Source organism: Akebia trifoliata, chromosome 8, assembly GCF_017979445.1.
Source record: "Akebia trifoliata isolate Shusen 1 chromosome 8, ASM1797944v1, whole genome shotgun sequence".
NCBI classification, from domain to species: Eukaryota; Viridiplantae; Streptophyta; class Magnoliopsida; order Ranunculales; family Lardizabalaceae; genus Akebia; species Akebia trifoliata.
Window position 1 is genome coordinate 44,226,577 of NC_141382.1, and position 16,990 is coordinate 44,243,566.

General features: G+C 34.4%; 2 protein-coding genes across 2 annotated transcripts; both read right to left on the reverse strand.

Annotated features, from left to right (window-relative positions):
* Positions 1 to 3,373: 3,373 nt before the first annotated feature.
* Positions 3,374 to 7,484, reverse strand: LOC147397043 (uncharacterized). Its single transcript, XM_086452443.1, has 2 exons — positions 6,335 to 7,484; positions 3,374 to 3,776 (listed from the first exon to the last, which is right to left on the reverse strand). Exons 1-2 carry the CDS (start codon positions 6,676 to 6,678, stop codon positions 3,713 to 3,715), a joined length of 408 nt encoding a protein of 135 aa, XP_086308569.1. The 5' UTR covers positions 6,679 to 7,484; the 3' UTR covers positions 3,374 to 3,712.
* Positions 7,485 to 10,342: 2,858 nt separating this feature from the next.
* LOC147397044 (putative serine/threonine-protein kinase PBL16) lies at positions 10,343 to 15,324 on the reverse strand. Its single transcript, XM_086452444.1, has 6 exons — positions 14,934 to 15,324; positions 14,242 to 14,549; positions 14,010 to 14,145; positions 12,432 to 12,568; positions 11,023 to 11,146; positions 10,343 to 10,928 (listed from the first exon to the last, which is right to left on the reverse strand). Exons 1-6 carry the CDS (start codon positions 14,995 to 14,997, stop codon positions 10,579 to 10,581), a joined length of 1,119 nt encoding a protein of 372 aa, XP_086308570.1. The 5' UTR covers positions 14,998 to 15,324; the 3' UTR covers positions 10,343 to 10,578.
* Positions 15,325 to 16,990: the final 1,666 nt, after the last annotated feature.

The window sequence follows — 16,990 nt, forward strand, 5'->3', positions numbered from 1 at the left end:
TTTTTTTTTATCACGTGAAAATGGGAGGGGTGCAGCATGAGGTCACCCATCCTAGATCATCTATACATAATTATATGCACAACATATCGAATATTGTCTTTCAAATTTTTGTAGATATCACAGAGCCTCGTAAAGTTATTTATAAAATATAATTGAACAATCATATTAAAACCCTAGTTTTTTTTTCATTATAAGATAAAATTGAATTACTTTTCAAAGGCATTTTTTAAAGAAAAATTAGTTTTTAAGATTGCCAACATCCCATTTAGGTTGTAAATGGGCTGGGCTAATCCTCACTGGGCCTCGAAATTGTAGCCCAAACCTACCCGTCTAAGATCGGGCCTAACTCAGCCCGATCCCTAAACAGACCTTGTACACTACCTAAATCTAGTCGATGCCAGTTGAAGCCAAAACCCAGTCCAATGACAGCACTAATCCCATCTGGGTGAGGATCTTGTCCAATAAAGATCCAAATAAAATAATAGTGGTTTGGATCTAGACCTGATCTAAACTGAACCCATTTATATCCGAGTGTGATCCATCGCCATTTGTTCAAAAGGTCTGTTTGATTGGAGAGAAAATATTGCCTAGAAAATCATTTGCCAGGCAAATCATTTTTTACTATTTAAGCACATCATGAAAATTTTCGTGAAAAATTATTTTTATTGTTTGAGTTGCATTTTAAAAAAATAACAAATTTAATTTGTCTTTTGTGCTAATGATATAAAAAAATCATGTTAAAATCATTTTTATGAAAAAATTGAAATAATCTCTTTCATAAAATAGGATAAAAAATTTCTTCTAATATCTATAAGTACAATAGTTAAGGGCCCTTGGGCTCAACTTTTGGCATTCAAAATCATGATCAAATGCTTTAGGACTGTAGACGACAAGTTCTATGAATTTCGAAAAGAAAAATTCCAAAAAAAAAGTTATTTTTTACTATTGGATTTTACGTTTAAATTTGGAAGTTATGTAGCTGTCCATTTTAAAAATCTTGGATCAAGCACAAAGGAAATATATATATAGGGTCTCATTCCCTACCCTAAGCTTTACCCTACACTTTAACAAACGTGTTTTGTCCTACATGGGTTAGAAGTTTTGGAATGGGCTGATTTTTGGTGAAGATGATCTCTATGGTGAGGAAATCATCCTCACCAAAAATCAGCTCATTCCAAAACTTCTAACCTCATAAAAAATGATTTACAAAAATGGACGGTCCACGATTTTTCAACTTGTAAACATGGGGCTAAATTTTTTGGAATGGGCTGATTTTTGGTGATGATGATCTTTTAATCATAGAGATCATCCTCACCAAAAAATCAGCCCATTCCAAAACTTCTAACCCATGTAGGACAAAACACGTTTGTTAAAGTGTAGGGTAAAGCTTAGGGTGTTGAACATTTCCCATATATATATATATATATATATATATATATATATATATATATATATATATATATATATATGAAATCTAGAGGGCTGTAGTGTCAGATTTATCAATATGATTATCCATTTGAGCAAAACAACACTTAATAAGGCTTAAATCTTTGGTGAGTTAATAAGCAAAATGTTTCTCATGAAAGATATCTACACTATACGACTAGCTCAACGTTAAAACAATATATTATTTGTAAAAAAACAAGTTAGATGGGTACCCACAACTACTATAACTCTTCATTTGGTAGTTGCTTCACACTAAACTACTCGTTAGACTTATATAATATCCTATTCTAAAGCCTAAAAAATAGGAAATCTAACCAAAAAAATTATATATATTTTGAAAAAACAACTGTCTTTGCCTCATATAATATCCTATTCTAAAGCCTAAAAAATAGCAAATCTAACATTAAAAAAAAAAAAAAAAAAAAGGAAACTGCTGGAATGATACAAAGGTGATAAAAATGATGTGGTGGCGTGCACATAACTGTAGATGCTTTTTACTTGTATCTAGCGGAAAAGCATCTACGGTAATGTGCGCACCACCACGAGTTTTTGCCACCTTTGCGACTTCGTTTGTGTCACCCCAGCACGACTCTATAATAAAAATAAAAGGAGAAAGCAATTGGATTTGCTGTGTGTGCTGGCAAATTGATTTTGAGAGGGGCTAAGGATTGGATTTGCCTATGATCATGGAAAATCTTTTAAGCCGACAAATCGATTTTCCAGCAATTTTTTTTATTTGCTACATCAAACACATGAAAATGCAAATCATTTTCTACCTAATTTGGCAAAGAAAATTATGGATCCCATGTGTTGTGCTCCTCTGATTGTGTTAAAAGAACGATTAACAGGGTATTTCAGTCATTTCATTGTTTGAGAATTTTGAGTTGTGGAAAATCGAAATGAGGGCAATTTGGAGAAATTACTAAATATTAATATAATATTAGGTGCACATGAGCAATTAACGAAAGTTTAGACCCACATTCCTGGAGGTGGAATGAATGTTCACGTAAAAATGGGCCCACTTAAAAACCTATAGTACTCTGATTAATCATCATTTTTCAGTCCTATCACCATCGTAATCAAGGATCAGAGATCGCGATGATGAACTCTTGGGCCCACAGCCATCACCATGTCGAGCACACGTGTGAGGCTCACCATTTTCTTGGGTCAATGTCCCCCATATTCATTGTGACGGTAATTGTGATAATTCTACGTACCATGCTTGCTTACTTTTTAAGAGTCAATGGAGGAAATTCGTTTTAAAGTAAAATGAATTCTCCAGAAAAATAATTATGGTAAAATGAGTTCCGGAACCGTATGATTCAGGGAATTGGTTTTCAAACGAATTTGAATTCTTAAAAATATGGTCATGGGAAAATGAATTCCTTTGTGAAAATGTCAAAAAGAGAGTTTTTTTATACTATGGGTTGAAAATCACTTTGGATGGTAAGTAAAATTTCAAGAAAAAATGCACAACCATACATCTGAAAATCACATTTTCGAGAAATAAAAATCGCCATGTGCAATCATTCGGATCAAATATTTTTTTTGTCCCCTTGATAAGGCCTCACTTTGATCTGTTAATCCAACTGTCCACATAATCCATGTCGATTGAATAAAATTGCTCTAAAACTCCACCGAGCCGAGTCAAATTCATCCAAAAACCTGTTCAAATCATCCGGCTTTTGGAAAAACATGGCAAATTAATGGGTTTGGATTCATTTTGAAGTTATTCTAATTAAATTGAAGTGCAGTTCCAAGCTCTTGTGTCTAATGGTAGAACATAATTAAGAGGAGGAAGCTACTCTGCACGGGTGGAGGAGAGTAGCAAATATAAATAGAAATTGTCGGGTGTTTCTACCCAGACAGTTTAAAAGTAAAGACTATTGAAGCTAACTCGAACAGATCGAAAATGAAAGACAAGTCATGAAACAAACCATTAATTAATGGCAATAGATTGAAGATGGCTTGAAATTTCACAATCAGTTAAACAACAAAAGACTGCAAAGTGGGGAAAAAAACATTAATGATTGAAATAATGGAAGCATCAATGATTCTGATGCAGGGCAGCGAGAGAGATTTAAATCATCGACGGCATCTTGCTTTGATGCAGCCTTGTAAATCCCAACCCAGTTCCGCGAAGCCAAGTTGAAGCCATTAACTCATCAACCAATCAGCACCGGAAAACATAGGGAGCTCCATGGAAGAGTAGTTGTTCTCTTCTCCATTTTGTAGCTCACAAAGAATTTGCAAAGGGAAGTGGGGGTCATTGAATAACACAAACACACCCTCGATTGCCATCACCTCCGCTGTCTGAGTCATCCGATTCGCTGTGGAAAATATAACAAAGTGATAAAAAGACGTTAGGTAATAACGATGGATACCTTATGAGAAGATGAACGGAGGAACTCAATTCATTTAGCTGACCCCAAATCTTTGGGACAAGGCTTTGGTGCTGATGATCATAATGATAAAAGGAAAATCAAGTTACGACAATAGATATATATATTTAATTGAGAAATGTGCATCAGATTTGTGTAATTTCATCAAATAGGTGTTTTGTGGTTGTGAAAAGCTGAAAATTTGTGCACCCTTCATGCTATACCATATATATTGTCGACTTATTAATCATCCTGACTTCTCGGTGGACCACCGTTGGATTGGATGATTTGATCTTGCATTCAAATAAGGTTAAAATGGAGGTGATGAGCTCTCCAATTGGAGAGGGAAGGTGACCTCATCCACTCAAACCCATAAAAATTACATGAAACCTCCAAAAGGACCCAAACCCCATACAATTGGAAAGGATTATTATTTTCAAAATAACCCCTAAAAAGGTCCTTCAAATGATGGAAATCCCCAGATGGGTACAACATATTGTCTACGCTATTCGTCCATTGGCGCAAAAATCTAACTTAAATCCATTTTTGAGTTGGTGTTTGTCGTTGGTCTTATGTAACTACGACGGCATGTATTCTATAAATTTGGAAATTATATTATGAGTTGATAAAATCTTCGAACTTCAGATGAAGAAATATTAATCTATTGCATTCTCTTGAGAATGGAGTACAAGCAAATGTGAAGAAAACATAATGAAAATGATTCAAGGACAGGATATCAAATCAGTGGAATACGGCACAAAACCTACGTTGGTTCAAAACAGTTATTGGCAAATTTCAATGTGGGTAGCAAGGAATTCGTTAAATGAATAGCTAGGGAGATATGGAGAGAAAATTCATGCTAGTTGGTCAGAAATTTTTTCTGATTAGATGCAACATAAAAACAGAATCAATTTTCCATGGCTTTCCAACAGAAATATCTCAATAAGCCAAGCCAATGTTGTCCTTGGTACATATCAGGGTTGAATAAGCTCAAAAGGAAACAACTAGACCATAGGATCTTCTAGCAGAAGCATTCCGCATGACTACTGTTGATGGAGAGTAGCTCTTCAATGGCGTATATAATCATAATCTCATTTATAATGGAGATTTTGTGAAAAAATATACATCTCATTCACAAATATAATGAAACCTAGAGCACAACACAAGTAACTCCAAAGTTGAGCACATCACACAAAATTTGTATAAAGTACTTAAAATGTCAGGTGCTGACTTATTTGAGTAGAAAAAGAATTCCTTTGTTGGTAGATATCTTGTCATTTAGTTACTAATCCTCTTCAATGGAACCCATACCTTCAAGTTGATGTTGTACCTAATGATCTAATTCCCTAGTAAAATACAATCCCCCACAGCAAATTTAAGCAATACAACTCTTTTAAGGCATTTGAGGAATTCAAGGGTTTTTATATGAAGCTTTCAGTTTTAGGTGGGACAACACATGTTAGGTGGCGGATTGGGATTCCTTTCTTGCTTTTGTTTGCTTGTTTTGGGATTGTCTTAATCTCCTAGTTGGCGTTCTTGTTTTTTTCTTTTGGTTTTCTAATGATAACTTATGCAAATAAATAAACTCTTTCTAGTTGGTGTTCTCCATCTCACCTTTTTAGTACACTTAAATTGTCATATTTTTACTTAAACCACCACAAATCTACCTCATTAATTATGAAATATTTCCAAGTTGGCCAAGCAACAAATCCCATAATATATATCAACCACCTTTCCAAAAAGGACCCATAAAAGAAAAGGCATCATCCCCTTCTTGTAGGTTTGACCATTGAGCTTTAATTTCTTAAAATTCAATTCCATCAGTGTGTAAACAGGTCTAACCATGCATTTGTTGAAAGACATGCATGGGCTCAACATTTTTTTCTTCTTCTTCTTTTTTCCGATAAGTATATTTTCTCATAAGAAAAAAGTCATATAAAGGGCTAAAATGTAGAACCCTCCCCAATCACAAGATCCCATCTGAATAAGAAATCTTCAAAGAAGAAACTTTGGAATTCTTTGAGGATCCTACACCAGAAAATCAAAATACCCATAATTTTGCTTATATGGCAAGCAAATCATAGAAAATAACTCATTGACATAAACACCCTTTCCACCATGTTCTATAACCTTGCTCCCTTAGTTACAATTTTTTTTTTTTTTTTTAATAAAGAAAACTGAGCTCCTATGTTTTTAAATATAGTTCTCCCATGACTTCGGCCAGAAACTGAATTACATAGCTGAATCAGAGGTTATATATACTTTGCAAAAATTTCAAGCTTAAACTGACTTCTCCATTTAAACTCCTATACTTAATATATACAAAATAAGTCAAAATTCAAGCATACCCACATATAATTAAAAGAATGTTGAACCTCAAAAAACCATTTTCAGGGAATATAACCATATTGTTTAGATGAACTACATTATAAATCCACCAAAAGTTAATTAGACGAAAAACTAAGAAACAAATAGCATTAAAAGAAAAAAGAGAGGATTGAACAAACCTTGGTTCGAATTCCCTGATCTCAGCCAATTCTTTCCCCAAGTTATCTAACCATTGTACCCTCCCCTTTTCAACCTCTTTCCCAGAACCCGAATCCGAAGACGGCTTCTTGAGGCTACTTTTCGGGAAATTCTCAACTTCTTGTTTCCCATCTAAGCTCTCCTTCTCGACCTCAATCGGCTCGTTAGGTAACTGATCCACAACATCAGGAACTGAAGATAATGCTGAAGAAACATTTGGGGTGTTTTCTAATTTCAATGGGTAAGGAGACAGAAGATGAGGAGATGGTTTACAGAAGAAACAAATGAAAGAAGGGCAGTGCAACTTGCAGAATGAAACCCTCATGAAATTTTTTTGAAGAAAAATTGATTATAAACAGACCTTTTCATAACATAGAAAAAAAAGAATCAAATTCACAATAATAAGAAACCCAAATCTTTGATTCTGATAAAACCTGATTGAAGTTGGTTCAACTGAAACTGGTTAGAAGAAGTTATAATATAACCCCATTGAAGAACAACAAACCTAATTCAAAAATAAAGAATAAAACTTAACAAATTATTTGAAAGAAAAAAAAACCTCCTTTTGAAACCCAGAAAAAATAGAAAAGAAGGAAACCCCAGAAAATTTCTGGGTTTTGAAGATCTCAGATGATGAAATCAAACTCTCATGTAAATTTAAAGAAATGGGTATCTCTCAAACAAGCCCCAAAATTATCACGAAGTCTCTGTTTCTTAAGTTTTGTATCAAAAAGATATCCCTCGTAATTTCTTTGAGGAAAAGAAAGAAACTAACTGTTCATACTTCCTCCAAATGACCATCCTACCCTCAAACTCCATACTAAACCATTTTTACTGCAAAATTTATAAATAGGAAAGAAAGAAGAAACAAAAAGGGAAATATTAGCTGGAAAGCCTACAGTAAAATACACCAAATTGGAAGACAAACCAATGAACACTTCACCCTGTAACTGTAACCCAAATAGCACACTTTTTGAAGTTTTAATAATAACTTCTCATGAACAGTTGAGGAATTCTACATCTATGCACACAAACAAGTGAAATAACATCAAAACCAATGTCTTGGAGTTGAAATTGTTGAATTTGGAAATTGTTAACCAACCAACTTGTTTGGGTTCCTCTAATTTCATCCAAAGCTTTAGAATTAATCTTTTTTGAGGGGCAGTGAAGATGAAGAAAATAAGATATCATACATTGAAATAGTAAAAGGAATTTAATAGATAACTCTCATGTAGCTTATATGATTCCTTCATTTAAGAGAGCTTATATTACCACATCATCTTTTTCTTTTTTAAATAACACATCAGACAATAAAATTAGAGAGTTACTATTGCCACGCCAACTGCAATTCCTTAATGATTTACATATGAATTGGTATGGCATTAGTAAAAGTTGGTGTGGCAATTGCAATTTTCTAAAATTATATGGATTAATGCTAGAGGGATCTCACTGAGGGACACATGAGGACATCTTGACATGGTGGCACGTATGCCCATAGATATATTTTATTAAGATACAAGGAAAATGCATCAACGGACATGCGCACGCCACCATGTCAAGGTGTCCTTTGTGTGTCTCCCACTGAGGTCACTCCAACACGACTCAATTATATAGGGCCTTTAAGATAAAATAAGAGTCGTATAGGAGTGACCTTATGAGGGAACACATTGAAGTGGCGGTGTGCGCATGTCCATAGATGTGTTTTACTTATATATCGAAGAAAACACATCTAGAGGCATGCGCACGCCATCACATCAAGATGTTCTCCCACTGAAATCACTCCAGTATTAATTCAAATAATCATTCATTTTCTTTTTCATTTCTTCCTCTTTAGAGATGTTCTTCAATTTGGATATCTAGTCAAGTCTCAAGTGAGAAAAGCATTTAAAACTCTTAAATGACTGATTATAAAAATTTAAAAATTGATAAGGAAGAAAATAAAGATTATTATTGTAATTGAGGTTTCAAATCTCATTTTGATCAGGAAAAAATTGTAAATGATTTTGTTGGAAGAATAATGATTTTTGACGCCCCTCAAACATACACCCCCATCTCAGAACCGTAGATCATTTGCCTCGGTATACACTAAGTCATAAATCTTTTTTGTGTATCCCGAGGTAAATGATTTATGGTTCTATGATGGGGGCATAGGGGGCGTATGTCAGAGAGGGGTGTCAGATTATCCAGAGACATTTCAAAACATTTATGTTTCATTCTAATTTTAATTGAAACATTCTAAAACAACATCAAATTTTAAATCACAATTACAATTGCTTTATTCTCCCTCTATTTTTTTTTTAAGGGACATAAAATTTCATGTTAGTTGAGTGTCAGCCATAACATAATTGACAAATCCAACCATTGATTCATGAATTATCTATATATAAAAAGAGCTGATATGGCAATATAAATTCTCCTCTTTATTTATTTAGTTTGTTGCAAAGGTGGATGCTCTGTCTACCCTATCATAGCATCTTACCACCACAAATTCATTGAATCAGAAAAATCTTAAATGAAATGAAAAATCAGGAGGTTAGATATATTTCATTAATCAGTTTCTTTGATTAATTGTGATTTTTATAACTGTTGGATTCAAATGTTGTTCATCGTGGGTTTGGATTCCATCACGACATGGTCTAAGAACCCATAATGAGAAAATGTTTAAGCAGTCGTGCTAGAGTGACATTGAAGTTTCACACATTGCTGATGTGGAGGTGCACACAGAACCATTAATGCTTTTTCACTCTTATCTCGATGAAAAACATCTATGGTTCCGTGCACACATTGGAATGTAAATTTCAATGTCTCTTCAGCATCCAACGACAACAAAGCCTTATTTCATCACATAAAGGGTTGGTTAAAAGAATCTTGCTCCTTCATCATTCCACTTTATCCAAAGTTGAAATTGTTCGAATCTGATTGGCTAAAATTCACCAATCAGGATTGCAAGGTTGTATGAAATCAAACTCCTACAAGATCTTACTTCATGTGATGAATTATTAATTGTATTTTTAATCTATTTAAACTGATGATCGAATTTGATTGATTTTTGGGTCTGGATTTCCTCACTATTTCAAAAAGGATAACTTTTGAGACAGAAATGGTTTCTAGGAGTTTTGTGAAGTTTGGAAGGAAAGCAATCTTGTAGACTCAGACTAGAGTACACAGAATTGATTCTCATTAAGGTTTGAATAGGTCTTGTTAGAGGCTATGGTGCTTTGGAATCACTTTCTTAAGAATATTGATTGAGTAACTAGATGTTTGGTAACCATATGCTTAGAAAGTGCTTTTTGGCCATGGAAGACAGAACGGTTGTTTAGCAAAATAAAATAAATTATTTACAGTAACAAGCGTAAGATGGACTAAAAATGAGGAATAAAAATGAAAGTTGAACATTTGTTTGACTGGACAAAGCACTATTTGCGACACAAAATCAAAAGTGGGTCTGAACTGCTTTTCACTTCAGCGAGAAGCGGTAATCAGCAATATTATCAAATAGTATCCTCTATTAAATTACAAGCTAATTCGAAGAGATTAATCTCTTGATTCGAGAGTAAGTTACACGGTCCAATTCTAAACATGCATCCAAGCAACCACATGGTTGGGTGCTGAACATTTCCCTATATATATATATATAATGTTGATCTCCATCTCAGAAAGAAGTGGACCACCCCGCATGTGAGTCATGTTCTCATGAAATTTAGCCATTATTATTGGCTATGGTCATGCTAGTGGTGGCCACAGAGGTGGACATGCATACATAACACCATATCATGCGCATCATGATTCATCATTGTCGTCTTCGTCGTCATCATCAAAGCCTTATCTAAATATTGATTCCCATTTAATTCTATTGAAGTCATATTTTGGATAAATAATTTAACCGATTAAAAAAGAAAGTTTTATAATGTCACACCAACTTTCTTTTATAACTCATATATTAATGAAATTAAATATAACACACTGAATAAGGATATAGTAACATAGACAATCAAAGAGCTTTCAACAACTGAGTAGAAACCCATATCAAAGGACTATTTTCGAGAATTAAAAATATATATATATTAGTTGAGATTGATAATTTACCCCAACCAGACCAATAATACAATTGCAAGCACACTGATAAGTATGTTTTTGGCCTATAGTGTAACAGCAAAAGGTGCAAGAAAAACAAAAGTCTCTCACATCAAACATCTTCTGTTCTTTGAAATTCTACAGCTAGGATTCAATTGTTGCCAATGGAATTAGGATCTATATTTGGGATATCAACAGTGACTTGAAGAGGCTCCAAAGAATCTACAATGTCTCGCATTAGCGGCCTTGCTTTTGGGTTACGGTTCAAACAATGATAAGCGAGCATAGCTGCCTTATGAACACCTTTGACAGGATAATTTCCTTCCAATCTTGGGTCAACAATGTTGAGAACTTTCTTCTTCTCAACGAGTAACGGAAGTGCCCAGTCGGCAAGGTTTTGCTCTCGAGCTGGACGGGACTTGTCTAAAGATCTTCTACCCGTGAGCAGTTCAACAAGAACAACGCCGAAGCTGTATACATCACTCCTAGGAGTCAAATGTCCTGTATAGAATTTGCATTTTTAGCTAATTTAAGAGAAAGTGAAGCAAATGAAGACAACACACAATAAAGGAATACGACTGACAGTGAAGTCTACCTGTCATTATATACTCGGGGGCTGCGTAACCATATGTTCCCATAATGCGAGTAGAAACGTGAGAATTATCACCCACTGGTCCATCTTTTGCAAGGCCAAAGTCGGAAAGTTTTGGGTTATAGTCCTGAGTACAGGGTATATAAGTGAACGCAAAACCACAGGTAAAACTAGAAAGGCAATAAAAATAAGAGCACAAACACATAACACAGGACTACATCCACGAATGAGATGAGAGCAATTCTTTAACTTTGAGAAAGAAATTACAGCCTGGGATTTCTACCCATACCTCATCTTGACCCTGAAACCCTAGTTTCCCTATTCAATTTCACTCTCCTTTAACACTAAAATGAGCTACAATTTTATATATATATAGGGGGCGGTACATGGGCCATATGTAAAACAATGGTTTTTCAAAATATGGGCTAGAGGTTTTGGATTGAGCTGATTTTTTGTGAGGATGTTCATTATGATGAGAAGATCATCCTCACAAAAAATTCAGCTCAATCTGAAACTTCTAAATCCATCAAAAGTGATATACAAATTATTGACAAAAATTGGCAAAAAAAATCGACGGTCCACGTTCTAAATCACTTTTAATGGGGTTAGAAGTTTCAGATTGGACTATTTTTTTTTCGGATGATCTTCCCATCATAGAGATCATCTTCACAAAAAATCAGCTCAATCCCAAACTTCTAACCCATATTTTGAAAATTTATTAATGTTACATTGTTTTTACATATGTCCCTTGATCCGGTCCCATATATATATATATATATATATATATATATATATATAGATATATATATATATATAGCCAAAGTTAAAGTCTTTTGTCTTATATGAGTTAGAAGTTTCGGAATGGGCTGATTTTTTGTGAGGATGATCTCCTGTAATGCTAAAATGAGCTACAATTACATTATATACGTGTTTAGTACATCCCCAGTGATCAATCAATAACTAGATTCAATACATCCATCTATCATAACTGTACAAAAACAAACAGAATTGTCACTATGTGTAAAAATGATGAATAGTTTGTATGTAATATGTTCTGAACTACAGAATGAAGTAAAATTTTCTATCAACCCATTTTCTGAATGGACCATTTAGGGAAGATGAAAGCATAGGATTCAGACTCGTCGCGAGTATGATTCCAATTGAACTTGAAATTTGGTTGGGTAATCAGGGCACTTAATCATTTCTTTATGCTTACAAAAACCTTACTCAAGGAATCATACCTGATGCAAGCTCAACTCCTGTTTTACATGAAAATTGGTAAACCTCAGTTTAAGATTCTTTGCATGATTCATTAAGCATTGATACAAACTCACTCAGTGAGCTCGGCAAGTACTCAATCCACTCTTAATAGCATTTGTAAAACTTTTTTTTTTTTTTGGTGAAATACTAACCGGGTCCAACAAAATATTCGATGTTTTAAAATCACGGTAAATGACTGGTTTCTCAGCTTCATGGAGAAATGCAAGACCCTTTGCAGCACCGAATGCAATCTTCATTCTAATAGACCAAGGAAGAGGAAGTAATACTCCTGCCACACCAGAAAAAAAAATTTTAATTAAATACTGTACTCATTAGGAATTCCGAAGGTAGAACATTAGGTCACCCAGGTGATTAAATAAAGGTTCAAATGAGACTAGAGGGGGGGAATGTAAACAAGTGGTGTTTGAATTTACTCCCAACTCCGACTGTGTAGTTTTTCTGTTAAACTACACTGCAATCCCAAGCCTGGCTGGGTTACGTCAGGTTGGCAGCCAGTGTAAAATTCCGACATCTCATAAAATGAAGGGGGGGAATGTAAACAAGTGGTGTTTGAATTTACTCCCAACTCCGACTGTGTAGTTTTTCTGTTAAACTACACTGCAATCCCAAGCCTGGCTGGGTTACGTCAGGTTGGCAGCCAGTGTAAAATTCCGACATCTCATAAAATGAACCCTGACCCTTCATTTCAGTCAGGAACATAATTGAATGGAGGAACAAGAATCGTTCAGCTGACGCCAAATTTATGGGATAAGGCGTTGATGATGATGGGCATCAGTTTGAGTACCAAAGTTGATTCTTAGTTGACCATCCTACCTTTGGAACTGATAATTATATAATTCATGCTGGTGAGAAAGACAGCCAGACTCACATTTCCAACACTAGTAAAAATCACAGCTTAAAGCAAAATTTACAATTCCCAAGTTTTGAAGGTTTTTTGTTCTTACACAAATCAAACAAATGGGTAAGACAATTAGACATATAGGCTGAATTCCTTAAACATGCCCCCATCCAATTGGCACACATACCCATTATCTTGATCAATGATTGAATAATCATAACCATCTGATCCAAAGATTTTTTGAGGCCCACTATTTACATCCAATTCAAAATCAGCCTACTAATTGGATGTTTATGATCATTTCTTCCCCAATTAAAAAAGTAATCCAGCTTCTCTATTCCACTCTGTCCAAAGCCAACTCTTTCGTTATTGCAAGTGAATTCAATCTGCTTTCACTATCTCCATCCATGTTGTTTCGGACCTTCGTCTTGCTCTTTTAGTACCTTCAACTTGAATATTTATTCTAGTTGTGGATGTAATCGGACTTAGTTGAACATACCCAAACCATCTCAATCGACTTTCTCTTAGTTTATTGCACATTGGACTACTACGTTCGTTTATAATTTTATCTTTTCTAGTCTTTCCACTCATTCATCTCAACATATTATTAACATGATGCCTCTTAACCACCTAATATTCAACTCTATAAAGCATAGCTGATCTTACTATCACGTGATATAAACTTCCTATTAATTTGGTTGTTATGCATTTGTCACATAGCACCGCAAAAGTGTACCTCAACTTTAACCATTCATCTCTGATTATAGTGGAGCTGCGGTTTTGTAATGCTATGTGGCATATGCATACCAATCAATCTCAAGAGACAGAATTATAAATAGTTGTAAGGGTGTAGGAAGATTATGAGGCTTACTTGAAAAGAGATTGCTTTCCACGCTACCCAAAGCCATATACTCATATATCAGGACACGATGTTCATCTTCGCAGCAGTATCCAATCAGTTTCACAAGATTTGGATGAGAAAGTTGTCCGAGAAATATTACCTCGGCCTACACACCAAGCCAATCCTCGGTAAAAATGATGGCAAGAACAAAACTCCATCAATATCAAAGAAGATGGCAAACTAGAATTAAAGTTATATATACCAGCCATTCTCTGTGGCCCTGATAACTGTTATCGCCATCATGAACCTTAACAGCTACTTGAAGAGGCTGAAGCTCTTCCCTAAAATCTTTGGTGATCAACCCTTTATAAACGCTTCCGAATCCTCCTCCACCCAAAATATAATCTCGCCTAAAATTCCCCGTAATTAGCTTTAGCTCGTTGAAAGTGAAGGCAATCAACAGATTCGCAGCTGAATCACGACGTAAATCCTCAACTTCTTTCGGGTTTGAAGGTAATTTACTGATTTTCACCCCTTGTTTTAGTGACGGGCTCTGGTTTTTTGGAGACTCTAAAATGACAAAATACATCATGACATAAAGAAATGGAACACAACATTGAAATATATACAAAGAAAATCACCTTTCAAGCTTGTTTCAATGTGAGAAAGCATAAAAAGCACAAACCCAAGATCCAATTCTTAGATATATTTGAAAATTCAAATATATCTAAGACCAATTGTATAATAAGCATAATTCAGTTATGGAAACTCAGAAGAGAGCAAAGAAAAACAAAAACAAAATTCAGCAATGAGAAGAAAGATTTTGATCCTTTCCTGCTTGTTCAAATCTGAAAAGCATAAGAACACAAACCCACCTCCAAAATTCAAAAACAAACAAAACCCACTAATAGAAAACAAAACAACAAAAAGAAGCAAATGACACACAAATCTTACCCGACTTTGCATTAGAAGATACTCTGTAAATGGAAGGTTTCCCGCTACACCAGCAATTCCCCATGAAATCAAAATTAGAAACAGAAACCAACACACCCACTCCCTCACCAACAACCCATCCTCATCACTCAGTTTCAATTCATCCAGTTTTTGTCTGGAGACATTAATTCAAGTAAATACAAAAACAACATAAAACCCATCAATTTCAACTGGTTTTTTTTTTTTTTTTTTTGAAAGAGATAGAGAGAGAGTAATAATATAGTGGGGGTATGTGAAGTGGGGTTTTGAGTGATTTTGTTGTGGGTTTCATCAAATTTCTTGGTCAAATGATGGGTTGAAGTTGAGGTGGTGGTGGGTTCCCTGTTATCTTACATGTAGCCTAGTTTTTTGGTTTGATTCAAATGCTTTTGGTTTGTGCGCTTCGCATTGTGTCGTTTTCTCCGGGATAACCAAGGAAAAAGATCTATGTTCTGTGCCCTTGCCACGTCATCCAACATAAAACCCACCAATCTCTTTCTTGGCGTGCGGCAGACCCTTTCTCTTTTCCCTCGCACCCACGCCTCCATCATTCTAGTGTATCTTTCAACCACCTTACCAAACCTGATTTTTACAAAGAGATTTTTTTTCTAGCAAATTACTTTATGATTTATAATGCAAATTATACATCGATTAAGGGAGTGTTACAACCTCTAGACCATATTTTTTTCATAAATAGTTTTATTTTTAATGCAAAAGAAAGTCTTTTTTTTATTTAATTTATTTAAGAAAACGAATAATGCTGAAGTCACCTCAGGATTGGACCTCGCATCACACATCCTGACTTGAAAGTATATTGGAATCATAGATGCTTTCTGCAAGATACGATTGAAAAAGTATCTATGGATCTTATTTATTTTCATGTCAAGATGTGGAATATGAGGTCTAATCTTGAGGTCACTCCAACACGACTTAAAAAATAAAAATTGTTGTTATTGTTTAGTGTTATTTTTATAAATAATTTTGTAGGATTTTATATTTACAAAAATATCATTTAATAATAATAAGAGTAGGGATCCAGAATGGTGTCTTGATCCTAACCAATGTCAGGTGGCACCCTATTTTATGTCAAGTGGCATTTTGGGGACCAATTGATCCTATGGATATGTGGTCCATCCCTTGATGAATTTACATACAAAAGATTAGTTTGATTAGTGATGTACATCCATTGATTGTAGTATTGTCTTAAGAATGATTTTTAATCATTAGATTTAAAGTCTTTTTCGAGATCTTAGATCTAGTGGATACAAGTTATCAATTACTACGATTTTTTGTACGTAGATTCACCAAGGGATGGATCACATATCCATACGGTAAGCAGGTCCCCAAAAATGCTATGTGACATAAAATGGGGTGCCACCTGACCTTGGTCAGGTATGGGACACTATTCTTGATCCCTACTCTAATACTAAATATTTCTTTCTCTAAAATATATATAAAAAATTGATATTTTCATAGGAAATTTTTGAGAAGGTAGAAAAATTATGAAATTCCCAATTCAAAGCAATATTCATTTTAATTTTGAAAACAATGAATTACCATTCTTGAGATTAAAATATTCAATTAAAGTGGGGACTTTTTTATTTTAGAAAATAGTAAACATTTTGCCTACTTTAATTTTAGTAAATAGTAAAGATTAAAAATAATTCACTTTATAACACAACAAATTTTTTTCCCACTCAAAGTAAAATGTTTTAGTTCCAAAAATGATAATTTTTCATTTGAAATTAAAATGAATAATACACAGAACTGGGAATTTCACAATTTTCAGTTCATGTTTAGTAAATCAGCATTTTCTTAAGAGTGTTTACTAAAGAAATATAATTGCAAAAATTACTAAGATATCATTGAAATCTTATGTTTGCATGTCTCATATACATGAGATGGTAAAAGACTAGGTATGCTTTCTAGGTCGTGACTTCAAGTCTCTACATGTCCCTCCACAAAAATGTGGCTACTTCAACATTGTAACACGCGACAAGATGTTGGATGGTGTATACAACCCCAGATAGATTAGTCCC

Excerpts from the sequence above, each read along its gene's own strand:
- LOC147397043 (XM_086452443.1), bottom strand. The coding sequence starts at position 6,678 with ATGAGGGTTTCATTCTGCAAGTTGCACTGCCCTTCTTTCATTTGTTTC. Across the intron at positions 3,777-6,334 it reads ATCAGGGAATTCGAACCAAG|CGAATCGGATGACTCAGACA; the intron begins GTTTGTTCAATC and ends TATTTTCCACAG.
- LOC147397044 (XM_086452444.1), bottom strand. The coding sequence starts at position 14,997 with ATGGGGAATTGCTGGTGTAGCGGGAAACCTTCCATTTACAGAGTATCT. Across the intron at positions 12,569-14,009 it reads GGAAAGCAATCTCTTTTCAA|GAGTATTACTTCCTCTTCCT; the intron begins GTAAGCCTCATA and ends CTGGTGTGGCAG. Across the intron at positions 11,147-12,431 it reads CGAATATTTTGTTGGACCCG|GACTATAACCCAAAACTTTC; the intron begins GTTAGTATTTCA and ends CCCTGTACTCAG.